Consider the following 17,765-nt stretch of genomic DNA (forward strand, 5'->3'; position numbering starts at 1 on the left):
ATAGAGAGGGTGGGGCTTCAAGGAAGGGGCGGGTGGTAGGTCTTGGCTTGGTCTGTCATTTAAAAAGTGATCTTGAGTGTAGAAAGGTTGGAGACCACTGGAGTAGGGGGAGCACCAGAAGGGTGGAAATCAGGGTGCCCTAGAACTCTGTTACAGACCAGGTGGTGGTTGCTTGGAGGAGAAGGGAAAAATAGGGGGAAAGGGTCGGAAAGGAAGGGGCTTGTGCTGAGTGGAGGGGGGCAGGTCAGTAGAAGAAAGGGGAAGGCGCTAAGGGACAGGGTGGAGGAGAGAGACATATGCCAGGGGGCCAAGTGGAGACAATGAGAAAAAGAGCAGGAGGGGAGGTATCAGTGAGAGGACGGGGACAGGATAACGCTGGGAGAGGAGAGGGGAAGGGCTTTGGAGTCTAGAGGGGAGAAGGGAAGGTGCCGGGAGAAGGCTTGAAAGAAGAGGTGGGCATGAGGAGGGCAGGGATGGAGCAAGGCATGTGTGAGGGCACAGGGTCATGAGGGGAACGGGGGCAGAGGCTAGTGAGGGGGTGGGCATCAGGGAAAAAGGGGCAGTAAGGAAAGGGGGAGGCACCAGGAGGGTGCAGGGGTAAAAGAAGGTGCAAGTGCCAGGGGATTCTGGGGGTGAAGCAGAAGGGCAGACACCTGCAGGGGAGGGACCAGCACCAGAGGAGAGAGGCAGGGCAGATGTGCAGAGGGAGGTGTTAAAGGGGATGAGGAGGGGTAGCTCACCTGATCAGAGTGGGGCTACTGGAGGAGTGGGCATGGGGGGGGGGGGGGGAGAAGGGCTGGTGGAGGGGGGCAGATCTCAGGAATGCTGAGGGCAGTGAGAAGGGCAGGAGTCAGGACAGCAGAGGTGGGTGAGTTGGGGGGGCAGGCAGCAGGCACCGGGGGAGCTGATGGAGCAAGGGGAGGAGACAGGGTAGCAGAGGGGAAAGGTAGAGGTTTATAAGATATTTATTAGTAACATGGGTGCCACAGTGGCACATCCAAACAAGCCACAAACTCAGTACTGGTGCACAACACAAAATTTATTCTGCTCATGGAAGGAAATTCTTAGAGGGGACACTTCCCCCAGCCTCTCTGCCCCCTGAGTTACTGTCTCTCACATTGGGTTAATGCAATTGCAGGATAATTGCATGAGGGGGGTTTGGTGGGGGGCAAACTAATCCCTATTGGTAGGAGGATGGTGGGAAAAGTCCTGGGGGGGGGGTCACATGACACCTTTTACTTCTGGTCATGTGTCCATCTTGCCCCGAGAGTGTTACCTCCAGAGGTGTGGCTAATGGGAGTCAGGGGTGTGGTTAACAGGGGTCAGGGGAGTGGCTAATGGGGAGGGTCAAAGGTTACATTTTAAAAAACTTCTTTGGGTGCACACCCTAATGAAATGTGCTGCTCACGCCTATGTTTATAACACCAGCATTGTTAATAGTTGTTCATAAAGGTACAAAGTTTATGGAATGAGGAAATTGCTTTCTTGTGAAAGGGTGTGTGAAGAGTCTAACTCTAGCAGTCACTACTGAAATGTGATAGAGAGAGTTAGCATGCTCTCTCCACTTCCAGAATAATTAGGATCAACAATCCAATACACGATTTAGTGCTTGATTTGTGAAAACACCATTGACACAAATATGCACACGTGGATGTTTAATGCTCTTCACTTTTTTTTTTTATGAGATAAACCGACACTTACTGTTGGATTGATCCAAGATGAAGGAAAGTGGCAGGTCACCATTACAGGTAAGATTTGTTATGGTTGGTCTTCTGACTCAACACCCAGAAGCTTAAATTATGATTAGAGTATCTCAGACCCTATGTCAGTTCCTCAGGTTAGCTGAGGGGGAGTAAAAGGCATTAAAAAGGAGAGAAATTCTTTAAATGAATACTGATAACTACCCATCTTTATAGGAAAGAGAACTTCTCCATTTCCTGTCCCCGTCTCTTTCTTTTTACCTTTTCTCCTTTAATTATTTTTGTGCTGTTGTGTTTGTTACACTGAATAGAAAATGGAAGAAATGTAAGCACTGTATACGAGCAGGTATTATTATTAATGTATACAAGGGCCAAACTTTCTATATATAACCTCTGCATTTATGGTCAAGTGTTTTCACATGGAATTGTTTGTATGTACAACTTGTGCATAACTGTTATTTGTACATGAAGAGACTGTTACTCTCTCTGGATAGCTCATGCAAAACTTTGTACATAAATGAGTGGTCAGAATATGATTTTCATGTTCATGTTCAATACCATTAAAATTAAAAATTAAAAAATGTTTCTGCTGTTCATCCCATTTTGAGCCAGATTCTCACAGGTGGATGGATCACCTCATTTTCCAAAGGCCATTGTACCTGTCTCACATGAAGAAAAACTCACTGTTGTGTGTCTAGATCAGTGGCTCTCAATCATTTCAGACTACAGTACCCCTTTCAGGAGTCAATTTTGTCTTGCATACCGTCAAGTTTTACCTCGTTTAAAAAATACTGTCTCATTTATACCTATAACTATAAAATAAAGCAATTGGAATATAAACATTGTACTTACAGTTCAGTGTTTAGTATGTAGAGCAGTATAAACAGTCATTGTACAAAATTGTAGTTTCAATTGACTTTGCTAATGTTTGTCCAATGTACATAGCAGACGTGTGCTTATAACCAAGTGAGTTATAAGATCAAGAACACATATTCCTGCGCATCCAGAAATATAATCTATGCTATCATGTGCCGAAAGTGTCCGTCTGCTATGTACATTGGACAAACATCTCAGACACTTCGCCAAAGGATTAATGCCCACAAAACAGATATCAGACAAGATCACAAAGAAAAAACAGTTTCTCGCCATTTTAACCAGAAAGGACACTCTCTCAATGACTTAACCACCTGCATTCTGCTACAAAGACCTTTTACATCTGCAATTGAAAGGGAATCCTCTGAACTGTCATTCATGTTAAAATTCGACACTCCCCAAAAAGGAATGAACAAACACTCAAACTATCTTACCCATTACCAAGATAGCTTCCCCAATTATCACCTCTAATACCGTTAACTCACAAACATCCCACTCTCCCCACCTCTAATATCATCAATTCACAGACACTTACCTTCCTTCCCCCCCCCCCGCATCCCCCTCCTGTTCTGAAATGTGATTTGTCCTTTTCATATGTGTTCATTTTTTTTAATTGTATCCTTTAGTATATATGGTTGTGACTATTTTCTTCCACTATTTGATCTGAGGAAGTGGGTCTGGCCCACGAAAGCTCATCATCTAATAAACCATCTTGTTAGTCTTTAAAGTGCTACATTGTCCTGCATTTTGCTTCAGCTACCCCAGACTAACACGGCTACATTTCTATCACTCTTTATTTTTGTATTTGTAACAATATTAAAGTGTTTTTCCTAATTTTCATCTATAAGGCACATCTGCTTCAACAAGCTGATGTTTTCCCACTGAAGCTAACACATACATAGACATAGAGAACAATCTGATGGGGTTGTGTGTACAATACATCTGCGTAGTCATTCTCAAAGACTTTTACTCTCACTAAAGTATCCCGAAATAGCTATTCTGTGACTTTTCAGCACACCCATTATTCTGACATCCCTGTAAACCTCATTCCACAAGGATTAAGGGACATTCGGAATAGCGATTTATTTTGAAATAAGTACTGTGTAGACAGCACCAAATTTCAAAATAAGCTATTCTGAAATTGACTCAAAATAAGCTATGCAATTTGCGTAGCACAAATTATGTAGCTTATTTCAAGATAAAATGTATACAGAGGATCTAATTTAAAACTTTGTTCCCAATTACATTTTGAAGGAAACATTATAGCAGAATTGTGCTAGCAATAGACATGCACTTGATTCAGGAGGCTATTTAAACTAATTTTAAGCATACGAGTAAACTATAGGCAGATGTTTAAGTACCCTCCTGAATTTGGACATATGCTCAGAAGTATGTATTTTAAAATAGTAACTGTGGTTATGTCTACATTTGAGCTGAGAGGCAAGGTGCATATGCCAGCACTACTTGAATGGGAGCTACCATTCAAGTTAGCATCTTATAGACATGTAACTGGGAGTAACATGGGCAGTGGCTCAGGCAGGCTATCTATAGGTGAACAAACCTTTTTGGCCTCAGCCAACTAGTCCAAGTAGTCCCATATGAGAGAAAATGTTTAGTGATTCTCTATACAAATAGACGAGGAGTCCTGTGGCACCTTATAGACTAACCGAAGTGTAGGAGCATAAGCTTTCGTGGGCAAAGACCCACTTCGTCAGATGCAAGTAGATACAAATAGAGGAATTAATTGCACAATATATTGGGCTTTTAGAAACCAGACATTTGTGTCAGAAGCCATAGATGTTCGTGTCAGTGACTTCTGTGCCCGCTGAGCTGACTACAATTTCAAATCTTAGCTATGCCAGCTAGGGTCATTATCTACATTTTGATCTCGTTTTCTAGCTTATGGAGCAGCCCAAACTCAATTTTAGAAGATACCCAAATAAATGGCCTTCTGCAGAATCTTACCCTTGAGATAGAAGGATTACTGTTGATCAGGAAGAAGAGAGCCATAAATAGGAAAAAGTGTGCAGGATAGCTGCCTACGGCACAGAGCCATCAGGGGTGCAAAGCTGGAATCCTGCAGGCTTGAGCCCAGGGACCCCAGCCAGAGCAGGCACTCTAGCACTAGGACCCTTCTGTGGCTTGTTTCTACTATGCATGCTCAGGAGGGGCCAAATGAGGGTATGGAGCAAAGTCTGAAATGGGGAGAAACTGACTGAGTGGGAGGAGGGATTCAGATAATTGAGGCGGGGGTGAGCAGGCCGAGGAACAAAATTGGGGAGGAATGGTGGGAGCTAGAGTTCAGCCCAGGAGTGAGGCTGTGCCAGATGGTGGCAGAGGGCAAAGCCATGGCAGAGAGAGTAACAGTTACCCTGTCAGGATGAGACATCTGCACTGTTTGCAGAAGAAAACTGGAGGAGTCCTAGGCTGCTTCTGCTTTACAGAATCCTAGAACACTAGAACTGGAAGGGACCTCAAAAGGTCACCAAGTCCAGTCCCCTGCCCTCACGGCAGGACCAAGCCCTGTCTAGATCATCCCTGACAGGTGTCTGTCTAACCTGCTCATAAATATCTTCAGTGATTGAGATTCCACAACCATGCTAGGCAATTTATTTCAGTGTTTAACCACCCTGACAGTTGGGAAGTTTTTCCTGATGTTCAACCTAAACCTCGCTTGCTTCAATTTAAGCCCATTGCTTCTGGTCCTATCTTCAGAGGCCAAGGAGAACAACTTTTCTCCCTCCTCCTTATAACACCCTTTTGTGTACTTGCAAACTGCTATCATGTCCCCTCTCAGTCTTCTCTTTTCCAGACTAAACAAGCCCAGTTCTTTCAGACTTCACTCATAGCTCATGTTTTCTAGACCTTTAATCATTTTTGTTGCTCTTCTCTGGATCTTCTCCAATTTCTCCACGTATTTCTTAAAATGAGGTGCCCAGAACTGGACACAGTACTCCAACTGAGACCTAATCAGTACAGACTAGAGCAGAAGAATGACTTCTCGTGTCTTGCTCACAATACTCCTATTCATGCATTCCACAATCATGTTTGCTTTTTTTGCAACAGTGTCACACGGTTGACTCATGTTTATTTTGTTGTCCACTATAACCCCTAGATCCATTTCAGCAGCATGCCTTCCTAGACTATCACTTCCCATTCTGTGTGTGTGGGACTGATTGTTCCTTCCTAAATGGAGTACTTTGCATTTGTCCTTATTAAACTTCATTCTGTTTACCTCAGACAATTTCTCCAGTTTGTCCAGATCACTTTGAATTTGGACCCTGTCCTCCAAAGCACTTGCAACCCCTCTCAGCTTGGTATCATCTGCACACTTAAGTGTACTCACTATGCTATCATCTAAATTGTTGATGAAGATATTGAACAAAATTGGCCCCAAAACAGACCCCTGCGGCACCCCACTTGTTATGCTCCTTGCAGCATGATTGTGAACCGTTAATAACTTCTCTCTGAGTACGGTTATCCAGCCAGTTATGCACCCACCTTATAGTAGCCCTGTCTAAGCTGGATTTCCCTAATTATTGATAAGAAGATCATGAGAGAGAGTGTCAAATGTCTTACTGAATTCTAAGGATACCACATCTACCTTATCCACAAGACTCGTTATCCTATCAAAGAAAGCTATCAGATTGGTTTGACGTGATTTGTTCTTTACAAATCCATGCTGGCTGTTACCTATCACCTTGTTATCTTCCAGGTGTTTGCAGATGATTTCCTTAATTACTTGCTCCATTATCTTCCTTAGCACAGAAGTTAAACTGACTGGTCTGTAGTTTCCTGGGTTGTTCTTATTTCTCTTTTTCTAGATTTGCCTTTTTCCAGTCTTGTAGCATCTCTCCCGACTTCCATGATTTTTCAAAGATGATAGCTAAAAGCTCGGATACTTCCTTTATTTGCTCCTTGAATAGTCTAGGATGCATTTCATCAAGCCTTGGTGACTTGCAGACATCTAACTTTTCTAATTTTTAACTTTTAAACCTACCCCATTTCCACTAGCATTCACCATGTTCGGCATCCTGCCACCATCCATCTTCTTGATGAAAATTGAAACGAAGTCATTAAGCACCTTTGCCATTTCCAAGTTTCCTGTCATTGTTTCTCCCTCTTCACTGAGCAAGGGGCCTATCCTGTCCTTGGTCGTCTTCTTGCTCCTAACATGCTTGTAGAACATATTATTATTACCCTTGTTACTCCTATATTACCATTACAGTTAGGGGAAGCAACCTTACAAACAAAGAAAGTAAACACTGCACATGTAAAACATGCCTTGAGTCACCACTCAGTAGGGAGTAAGGTAAAACATGCCCTGCTTCCTCCTTGAGCTGTGTTTTCCTGTTACTGTGATCTATCTTTCTTTGTTGCTGCACAGTCTGATTCAGTTGTTATTACAGAGAATAGAATAAGGAGCCTCCCTCTACATTCTGGGTGAAGACCTATTTTACACAACTCCAGCCACATAAATACCATAATTGGAGTCGATGTATTTTAGGTCAAATTGCTGTGGGGCCTCCACTGCAGGGGGTCAATGGGAAAATGATTTCCCTTATTTTTCTCATTCTGGCAGAGTACCAGAGTCAATGAGAGAGCAGTTGGCAGCTAGACCCACTAAGCTGACCCCCAAAGGATTCCTTGCCGCAGCACCGATCCCCAGTAAATGCAGACACACCCTCTGATCCCCTGGTATAATGCTCCATTAACTAGCCAGCAAGGTGCAGTCTTACATCAGGAAATTGACACCTTCAGGACTGACTGTCCCAGGATGCTGAACTTCGGCTTTTCTGTTTTCTGTTGTGCCCAGACAGATAAAAATACAAGCTATTGACTATACAAATGAGGACTCCAATAGGGAAATCTTCCCTGGGTGCAGATCAGAGGCCAATGTTGGTAATTCAACTGCTAAATAATCCACTTCTGTGGTAAATTCATTCTGGCTACGTCTACACTAGCATGATTTTCCAAAAATGCTTTTAACGGAAAAGTTTTCCGTTAAAAGCATTTTCGGAAAAGCACGTCTAGATTGGCAGGATGCTTTTCCGCAAAAGCACTTTTTGCGGAAAAGCGTCCGTGGCCAATCTAGACACGGTTTTCCGCAAAAAAGCCCCAATCACCATTTTCGCAATCGGGGCTTTTTTGCGGAAAATTGTACTGTGCTGTTTACACTGGCCCTCTTGCGCAAATGATTTGCGCAAGAGGGCTTTTGCCCGAACGGGAGCAGCACAGTATTTCCGCAAGAACACTGACAATCTTACATGAGATCGTCAGTGCTTTTGCGGAAATTCAAGTGGCCAGTTTAGACAGCTGGCAAGTTTTTCTGCAAAATCAAATGATTTTGCGGAAAAACTTGCCAGTCTAGACACAGCCTCGTTGTTTTCTCCCGAGTCACTTTTATTCTCTGATGTGTCATTAAGGGAGGTTACTGTGTATTCTACCCACCATCTCACTGCAGGGTGATGGAAAACCACCTGTATCTTTTTTTTTTTATTTTATTTTTTTTACAAACAAAAATGCAGTTTTGTCTTCCTAAATGTTTCATGCTATTCAGTCATTGCAGTATCCATATTTATAGTTATTTTCAATCCACTTTTTTAGCACCTGTTAATGAGTTTACTTAAATGTTATATTAGAAGATATTAGAGGGGTGTTAAAGGATTCTGTGAAAATTAAAGTTTCACCTGAAAAAATTAAAGTAGCTTTTATTGTCCAGATACTGTACAGTAATAAATGCATTATCATTATTTTATCGTATCCTAACTCATAATACAAAGTTAGGGGATGTAAATATGTTTACTCATCCAAGACACTAAGGGCATGTCTGTCAGCAGAGGCATGTAGATTAGGCTACCCGACATAGTCAATGAAGCGGGGATTTAAATAATCCCCGCTTCATTAAAATAAATATGGCCACCGCGTTGTGCCGACGATCAGATGATCCGGCAGATCACTACAGTCTAGACACAGATCTGTTGGCAGGGGAAGCCTTTGCCAAATGATCCCTTATGCCTCATGACTATGTCGGGTAGCCTAATCTACATGCCTCTGCCAACAGAGGCATGTAGTCTAGACATATCCTAAGGGTATGTCTACACAGCAAAGTTATTTCAGAATAATGGACATTATTCCAAAATAACTATGCAAGTGTCTACATAGCAATAGCATTATTTTAAAATATTATCAAAATAATGGGCGGCTTATTCCAAAATCTGTAAACCTCATTCTGCGAGGAATAATGCGTCTTCCAAAATAGTTATTTTGAAATAGGGGCTGTGTAGACAGGGCAGCTGAAGTTATTTCAAAATAATGGGCCTCTATCCCTTCCCAAGGTACCCTGCTGGCCACTCTGTAGGAAAACTCTATATTCCACCCCTTCCCCATGAGCCCTTAAAGCTGCAGCTGCAGTAGAAAGGGCTTGTAGCAAGCACAAGGCCCCAACAGCCCTGAGCCTCCCTGCAGGCTGCCATTGCCTCGCTTTTTCAAAAAATGAGACAGTTTGCTGATCCAAGCCAGCCCTCTACTGCTCCCAGGGAGCAGTCAGATGGCTCTCAAGAGCCTGACGGGGACCAAAAGAGACGTGTGCCTTCCTGGTCTGGTGCAGAGATTCTGGACCTTGTTGAGGTCTGGGGTTATGAGATTATCCCCAGGATATCTGCGCCAGATGCAGGAATGCAGACGTCTGTGGCCACATGGCTGATAGCTTGGCCAACAAGGGACACATCTGCATTCAGGAGCAGGTGTGGCTGAAAGTAAAAGAGCTCTGCCAGGCATCTGCCAGGGCCAGTGTGGGCAGCTCCTGCTCCAGGGCAAAACCCCACACCTGCCCCTACTTCAAGGACCTGGACTGCATCCTGGTGGGCAGGGCAGTCCCTTCACACACAGACCCTGGTAGTGGATTTGGGGCTTGAGACGCCCGTCATCAGCCTCCCAGGGGACAGAGACGAGGAGGAGGAACAGACGAGGCCAGCACCATCACCCTCCTGACCTTGGAGCTGTGTACCTCATGCTGTGGATGTGTCCCAGGCATCATCTGAGGCCAGGGAAGGAACATCATGTGAGTGCCATCACGTTCCCTTCATACAGGAAGCGGAGGGGCTGTCCGGGGAAGGGGACACTTCTCACTCGGTCCTTGCAGCCTTGCATGCAAGAGCATGTGTTGTGCCACTCCTGGCCACACAGCACAAGGAAGCTGCCACAGAGGACCCTTGTGCAGGGTATCTGGAGAGGCCTGACATACTCATGACACCGAGGTGGGACACCCTCCCTGCACAAGCCACTTCTAGAAGGCGGCTGGGGACACACACGGGCATGCCCGCACTCTTAGAGTAGCATCCGCTCCTGGGGACAGCGTGGTGAGGTGCAGCTGCTCTCAGCTCACAGAGGGGGGAAGGCTTCAGGCACAGTGTCCCCGGGGATGACTGACCATCTCTCTTTATTCTCCACAGCCAGACCAGCTGTGAGAGGGGGGTGGTCAACACCCCCCGGGGACAGCCTCCCAAACCCAAGGGAACAGCAGGTGCTGGAGACCCATGGACGACTTCCAGAGTGAGCACCTCACAGCACTCCGATCCCTGGAGCAGACCATCCACCACAGGCTCCAGGAAGACATCCAGCTGCGACAAGACACCTGGTGGGAACTGCTAGCTCAGCACTGCACCATGTGCGTGGCTGTGTAATCCCTCACAGCCTGCTCCTGCTCCTATGCCTGCTCTCGCTGTAGCTCCCTCTCCCACTCCCCCTTACACTCCTCCCCCAAGGCTGCTGTGACCCCTGCGCCTGTGGCAGTGGGATCACCACAGCCAGGCACCACTCCCAGCCTCAGCCATGAGCCTCTCCCCACCTCTTCTCCATCTTCCAGCTCTCTCCTCCCCCTCCAAGGTTCTCATCCCCCTCCTCCCCGCTCTTTGCTCCCCTCTCCCAGGTTCTTTCCCCTGTCCCTCCCCAGTTACTCTGACCCTAAATAAAAAGAAACGGAGATTTTAGTTTTTCCAAAACAAACTATCTTTTTTATTGTCTCAACAGTGCAGGCTGGGAGGGGAGGAGTGTTGGAGGAAACTCAGAGAGGGGCAATGCACAGGCTTCTAGTGGCGCCTAGGGGAGAGTTTCACTGGGGCGCTACGAGAAACTCTCCCTCAGAGAGCGCTGAGCGCTGTGAGAAACTCTCCCTCTCCCGCATGTGCACAGAGCCCTGATGGGCCTGCAAGATGGCACTGCCAATGCGGTCAGCCTCCGCCCCCCAGCCAAGCCGGAACGCCTCCCCCTTCCACTCACAAATATTGTGGAGCACACCATGTGAGGGATGTTGCACTTCCCAAGGTCCAGGCAGGTGAGAAGGCATCTGAACTGCGCCTTCAAAGTCCCGAAGAGGCCCTCTACGACCATATGAGCCCTGCTGAGCCTGGCGCTGTAGCATGGTCAACATGGCCGTGTATGGCTTCATGAACCAAGGCAAGAGAGGGCAGGCCACATCCCCCACCATGCACATGGGCACGTCCCCAACCCTGATGGTGCCGTGGGGAAGGAAAATTTCCATCATGCAGCTTCTCAAAGACGCTGGAGTTTCAGAACAAGCAGGTATCATGCACATTCCCTGACCATCCAATGTCCGTAAACTGGCACTGGTGGTCCTTGACGGCCTGCAGGACCATTGAAAAGTATCTCATCCAGTGGTCGGGAACCTGGATGGGGAGGTGGGTGTCATCAATGGCCCCCCCGCATTTGGGGAAACCATGTTGGCAAAGCCCCCAACAATGGTGTTCACATCTCCAAGGTGGATGACCTTGTGCAGCAGGACGGTTTTGATGGCCCACATCACTTGCAAAAGGAGACAAACAGAGATTCACAGGGGTACCAGAGCCCTTGGGAAGTCCGTCAGCCCAACTCCCTATTCTCCCCTCCCCTGCCATACTGGAGCAACCCCCGCTATTCACCCCATCCTCCGGAAGGACTTTGTGAGGGTGGTACTAAAAAACCTCCAAGGGAGAGGGCTTGAACCACTCTCCCACCCCTTTCCTTAGTCCACCCTACACCTTGGAACAATAGCCCAAGAATGCTGTGTCTGCATGAGCATGGCCCCGATGGTCGATCTCCCAATGCAGAACTGGTTCCCAACAGATCAGTAGCTGTCCAGCGTGGCGAGCTTCCAGAAGCCATGGCAACCCACTTCCGGAGGGGAATGGTGCGTCTCATGTGAGTGTCCTGTCACCTGAGGGCGGGGTGAGCCACCCACAGAGCTCCAGAAACTTTTCCTTCCTCATCCTGAAATTCTGGAGCCATGCTGGTGGGACTGGATTATCATGGAAATGCTGGTCTCTCCACTGTTCCATGATAATCCAGTCCCACCAGTCTGGTTGTGTCCAGAAGCCAGAAGCAGTGGTGCAAGGTGTGAAGAGTGGGGAGGGTGGGATTCAGCTGCATGAGCCGTGCCCACAGAGATCCAAGGAGGGTCTCCCAGAGGAGCTGGGGCTTGGGTTCCTGCAGGGCCTGGGCTGCAGCCGGCACAAACTGCTGTATGAGTTGCAGCACAAGCCGGAATAGCCGTAGACTGCCCAGAGGCAGCTCCGGCTCCATCACTAGCAAGCTGAGGGGTCCACAAGGACAACTGCAGCAGGCAAAAGAAAAGGGTTTGCTGTCCCTCGAGGAGGCAGGCAAAAGAAAAAAGCCTGAGCCATGGCAGAATAGGGGTTCCTTTAAGCAAGAGCCTCAGCTAGCCTCAAGCAGCAGCCACAGGAAGTAACTGCTGACCTGATGCCCTGCCTTAAGTGGTTCCCAGTGGCCTTAAATGCGAGTTAGTGTCCAGTCAGTGTGGCCACTCTATTTTGAAATAGCTAAGCACTATTTCCATGTGCTTTTGGTGTGTAGACGCGCAATTTCAAAATAAGCTATTTCGGAAGATATCTTCTGAAATAGCTTATTTTGAAATAAATCTGCAGTGTAGACATAGCCTAAAATGCCTATTTCAGCTCTCAGGAAGACGATTCATTTAATTTAACTAGGATTCTGTGCCTGACTTCTGCTATAAATACTAGTCAAATAAGAATAATTTCTCAGATACTGTGATCCAGGGCCACCTCCACTCAGCTGCTCAGGCCTTCTCTATGCACAAGTTTGAACTGATTTAATTAAAAGTGGTTTAAAAAACTGATTTAGTTAAACTAGTGTAAATTCTTTCTATGAATGCTCTTGGATTCATCTAAACCTGGCTTATTTCCAAATGATTCAGTTTTTACTGAGTTAAGCTAAATGGATGAGACACACTTATGGGATTTATTAGCAGAGAGGCATCTGTATCTCATTCTTGCTTTAAAAAAAAACTCTTATAGTTATCTGGTATGTGTGCAAGCAGGAGTGTATGTAATTGGACCAAGGGAATTTATTTGAAAACTATTCTTGATTGGTAGTTTTTCATATATTTAAAACAACCTTGAGTTAAAAAACCTCACTTTCAATAAAAGAAGGTTTGGAAGGATTCAAATTTTAAATTAGTATACTGCAGTAAATAGAGACTTCACCATACACAAACTGATAAAAAAATTTCTGAAATATACCTGAAATTTCAGATAGGCAAATTAAGCAAAAAATGCTAGCTAAGCACTTCTTTAAGGATTTGTTTCATTTCAGAATATTCACTTTGTATATTTTGACAAGTAAAGTTGGGGATTTGTGTTTTAGAAGTTAAAGCTTTAGCTTTTTGAATCTCAGCATCTACTGTCAGAGAGTTATTATCTGATCTTCCCTATTGTCTGGCACTCCCCACCCCCCAATTTCCCACAATAAATAAAAATAAACATTGATATTATTTATCAATTTTTTAATAAAATTCAGTTATTCCAAAGCCTGTATAATTTCACATGTGCATATTTTATGGGTTGAGAGTGGTTCATTAATCCTGAAAACACTTGTTTTCACCAGGCTATTTTATTAATTTGAATTTCAAAATGTAGTAAATTATGTAATCTCAATTTGGAAATTTTCATGTAACCCTATGTTGAGGAGGAAAAGATTAGCTATTATTTAATCACCTATCATTTTGATTGGATGCTTTAATTAGTTTTAGATTTAGTCTCATCCTTGGTTTCACTCTTAGGACTGATTTGTCCCTTCTGTTTGGCTGGAACAGAAACTATGAATTGGCATTGTGATTTGTAATGCCTTATTATTTTGGAGCTGATAGTTGAATAAAAATACTGCCCTCCCAATAGCAAATGCATGGTAATGACAAACAGAACCAAGGCTAGAATGGAGCCCTATTTCATATCCACTTTGAACTACACAGTGGATGCAAAGATTAGAAAACAGACAGTGGATGCAAAGAGTAGAAAAGAACAAGCTAGATTTAGGCCCAAGAGATTCTGTGTAGATAACATATTTACAATAAGGATGATCATAAAAGTAGGATGGCACTCCTCCATCATCATCAGTTTCACTGATTTTCAAAGTTATCTGACAGCCTGAACAGATACATAGTGTGGAATATTCTTCCAACCTACAGAATCCCAGTAAAAGTTGTCAGCCTCACTAAGGCCATATATAATTTTCCAGGGCTGGTGACACACTCTGCCAGGCCCTGGGCAATGTTGGGAGTTGGTAGGGGGCTTGACTCTGCCCTAGTAGGGGCATGGGCTCAGGCAGAAGGTTGTGGCTATGGGCAGTGCTGTGTGGACTGTGCTGCAGGGAACTCCAGGAGCAATTGAAAAGGCCCAGGGCTCTGGCTGCTGCCATTGCTGTAGTAACAGTGGTGGTGGACTGGAGCCCCAGGCCCTACCCCGTCAGTGGTCCTGTGTGCTTCCTACAACTCATTTGATGTTTCCAAGCCTAAAACTGATGAATGTTTGCAAAGCCCCATCAAAGGAAAGGTATGATGCTAAAGTGTGCAGCATTATTTGTATTGTATTGCCAGTATTGAACCAAGGGAGTTTGTGGAGTCCCTGTCATTGGAGGTTGTAAAGAACAGGTTAAATAAACCCTGTCAGTGATGGTCTAGGTTTGGTTGATCCTATTTCAGTAGGCTGGGTGGGGACATGAGATGGGCTTGATGTCCTCTTGAGTTCCTTATAACCTTGTACTATGATGCTATTTTTTTCTCTTACAGAGTCACAAAAAGAACCAGAAAGCAACAAATTATAAACTCAAACAGGCTTGTAAACAAAAGCGAATTGCCAAGATCCTGACATTTGCCCTGATTTCTGCTCTGTGACTTTGGGCAAAAAAATGTGTGAGCTCAACAAAAACACAACAAATAACTCAACAGTCACTCACCCAATCCCACTAGGTCTGGTCCTGGGTAGCATCTCACTGATCACAGTCATCATGAATATTTTGGTCCTATATGCAGTGAAAACAGAAAGAAAGCTGCAAACAGTTGGTAACCTGTACATTGTCAGCCTATCCGTTGCAGACCTTATAGTTGGAGCAGCTGTTATGCCGCTGAACATGATGTACCTACTGAAAGGCAAGTGGGTACTGGGCAGTCTAGCCTGTTTGTTCTGGCTCTCAATGGATTATGTAGCCTCCACAGCCTCCATCTTCAGCCTTTTTATATTGTGCATAGATCGTTACCGTTCAGTACAACAGCCACTCAATTATCTCAAGTACCGGACCAAAACTAGAGCATTGGTAATGATTTCTGGAGCTTGGCTGATTTCTCTTCTGTGGATCATCCCGATTCAAGGCTGGCATGCTTTTGCCAATATTAGGAATCGGACAGTGGGTGAAGTTACCTGTGAAACAGAATTCTCCCAAGTCACCTGGTTTAAAGTGTTGACAGCAATTGTCAACTTCTATGTCCCATCTTTACTGATGTTATGGTTCTATGCAAAAATATACAAAGCTGTCAGGAAACACTGTCAGCACCGAGAGCTCATCAATGGATCTTTTCGATCTTTCTCAGAAAACAAAAGTGTACATCATAAAGGGCAGGAAAAGCAAAAGATTTGCCACAAAAAGTCAAATAAAGATATACCCTCAAGTCTTTTGAAAGGAAGCTCTGCAGATCCTTGCTGCAATGTAAATCTCCACTTTCCTCAGTCTAAACGTATGGAGGCAAAACTTCAACTTGGCAGCTTTGACAACTGCCCAAACACTCTCATTACAGAAGATGACAGCAAAGTAGTAAACCGGAGCTGCTTTCCTCTTGCTATTGCCCAGACTCAGTCAGGACCAGATAAAGTAGGAATTAAGTATGTGTCGGTCAAGAAGGGGCCAGAGTTAAGTGACACATCAGATGAGCACACTTTCATAGAAGGGGTCTTGTGTAAAAATGACTCCTATTCCACCCTGGAGCCAACTTCTAGTGCTGAGGACAAGACTAACAAAGGCCTTGGTTATCTGAAGAGCACCTGGCTGAGACTGCGCACCCAGTCCATGCAAGGGGTGCATCTGAACAGGGAGAAGAAAGCAGCCAAGCAGTTGGGTTTTATAATGGCAGCCTTTATGCTGTGCTGGATTCCTTATTTTGTGCTGTTTATGGTAATAGCCTATTGTCAAAGCTGTTGCAACCAGGGTTTCTACATGTTCACTATTTGGCTTGGTTACGTAAACTCCACTTTAAATCCATTCATCTATCCCCTCTGTAACGAGAACTTCAAGACAACTTTCAAAAAGATCCTTCATATTCACTCATAATGTATCTTCAGGCTGTTTTTATTTGGATTAAAAAAGCAAGTCCAGGTTTTCAAAGAAAGAAAGCTTTCCAGTTTCAAAGGAAATTATGACTGAGATAGAAGGCTTAAATGTAAACAGTAGACCTATCATGTGAAAACAGAAAACACATATTTACATGACAAAGAGCTTTCAAGTTCAACATATTTAAAAGGGAACTGATTTTGACCAGGATTCCTAAAAACTCAGGGCTCAGACTCAGGACTGCTATGCTAATAATGTATATATTTTACAACTTTTAAGATTTCCTCTTTACATTGTGTAGAACAAAACTGGAAAGATGGACAGAAATCTTTAGTTATGAGCTAATTAGATGCGGAAAGAGAAGAAATACTTCAGTTTATATCCTCTGTAACTTCTAAAAAGTTAACTTGGAAACATGCTGCTTGTTGAAGGCACCAATCTCTCACAATATATGCTTTTTCATGTAGTTAAAAGGATGGCACTTGAACTGTTTGAAAATATAACCTATTTATTAATAAATTCCCCCAGAATAATGCACTTATAGAGATAAGTTGCATTGTCATGTAATATAGAAACTATTGGTACTGTGTTGATTTCTAGCAGCACTGTGCATTTTCTATATGTTAAATAGGTTTGAGAAGTCTTAAATTTGGCAAAAATATCTTACAATAGTTTCCTTTGCTAGAAGAGAATACAATGGTTTCTAAACTTGCACTGTATAGACAGAGAATAATATTGTTTTTCTCCTTTCTAAAACTAAGGGCTTGTCTCCACTACAGGGTGGATCGATGCTACAGCGATCAATACACTAGCATTCCATTTAGCGAGTCTAGTAAAGACCCTCTAACTCAACCCACTAAATCAATCACTCTCCTGTTAACTCTTGTACTCCAGCAGAATGAGTAAGGAGAGTTGACAGGAGAGTTTTTTCTGTCAATCACCTGCAATGTGGATCCAGCAGTAAGTAGATCTAAACTACATTGATTTTAGTTACGCTACTAATGTAACTCAAACTGTATAGCTTACATCAACCTGTTCTTGTAGTGTAAACCTGCCCTATGAGAGCAAGTCCCACTAAAGCTGGTGCTCATATGCTGCACTACACTATGTGAATTCTTCATACAAAGCTGCTTACAGCAACTAATCTTTTCATAGGAAGGAAAGTGAATGATTAGAGTACATTTTCCTCTGTCATTTAAGTTTAATTGCATCTTCCAAGCCAGTGGTCCCCAACCTTTACGGGCTCCCGGGCGCCCGGGGGCGGGGCCACACTCGCGCTGGGCGCCCAGGGGCGGGGCCACACTTGCGCTGGGTGCCCGGGGGCGGGGCCGCCCGAGCCCCTTGTGCCTGGGGCCGGCACCGGCGCCACGCGCCCGCATGTGCCCCGGGGTTGGGGCCGCCCGAGCGCCAGGCGCTGGTGAGCATCGCACGCCTGGGGCTGGCGCCTCCAGTGCGCCGGGGGCAGGGCCAGCCCGGGTTGTCGGCGGGCGCCTACAAATGCCCCGGCGGGCGCCATGGCACCCGCGGGCACCGCATTGGGGACCAGTGTTCCAAGCCATA

General features: G+C 44.9%; 1 protein-coding gene across 8 annotated transcripts in view; it reads left to right on the top strand.

Annotated features, from left to right (window-relative positions):
* The window catches only part of HRH1 (histamine receptor H1), a 53,388-nt gene extending 36,614 nt beyond the window's left edge, over nucleotides 1-16,774 (top strand). For 2 of the 8 annotated variants that reach the window (XM_075939625.1, XM_006117617.4), the window contains 3 exons: nucleotides 1,686-1,748; nucleotides 10,028-10,242; nucleotides 14,674-16,774. In XM_075939625.1, the coding sequence (XP_075795740.1) occupies nucleotides 14,793-16,205 (1,413 nt within the window). In that variant the 5' untranslated portion in view covers nucleotides 1,686-1,748; nucleotides 10,028-10,242; nucleotides 14,674-14,792 and the 3' untranslated portion in view covers nucleotides 16,206-16,774. Of the gene's footprint in view, nucleotides 1-817; nucleotides 1,749-10,027; nucleotides 11,772-14,673 lie in introns of those variants that run through there. The other 6 variants (XM_075939626.1, XM_014570744.3, XM_075939624.1 and 3 more) reach the window with 5 other exon arrangements.
* The last annotated feature ends 991 nt before the right edge of the window (nucleotides 16,775-17,765 follow it).

Source organism: Pelodiscus sinensis, chromosome 11, assembly GCF_049634645.1.
Source record: "Pelodiscus sinensis isolate JC-2024 chromosome 11, ASM4963464v1, whole genome shotgun sequence".
In the NCBI taxonomy this organism is placed as follows: Eukaryota; Metazoa; Chordata; order Testudines; family Trionychidae; genus Pelodiscus; species Pelodiscus sinensis.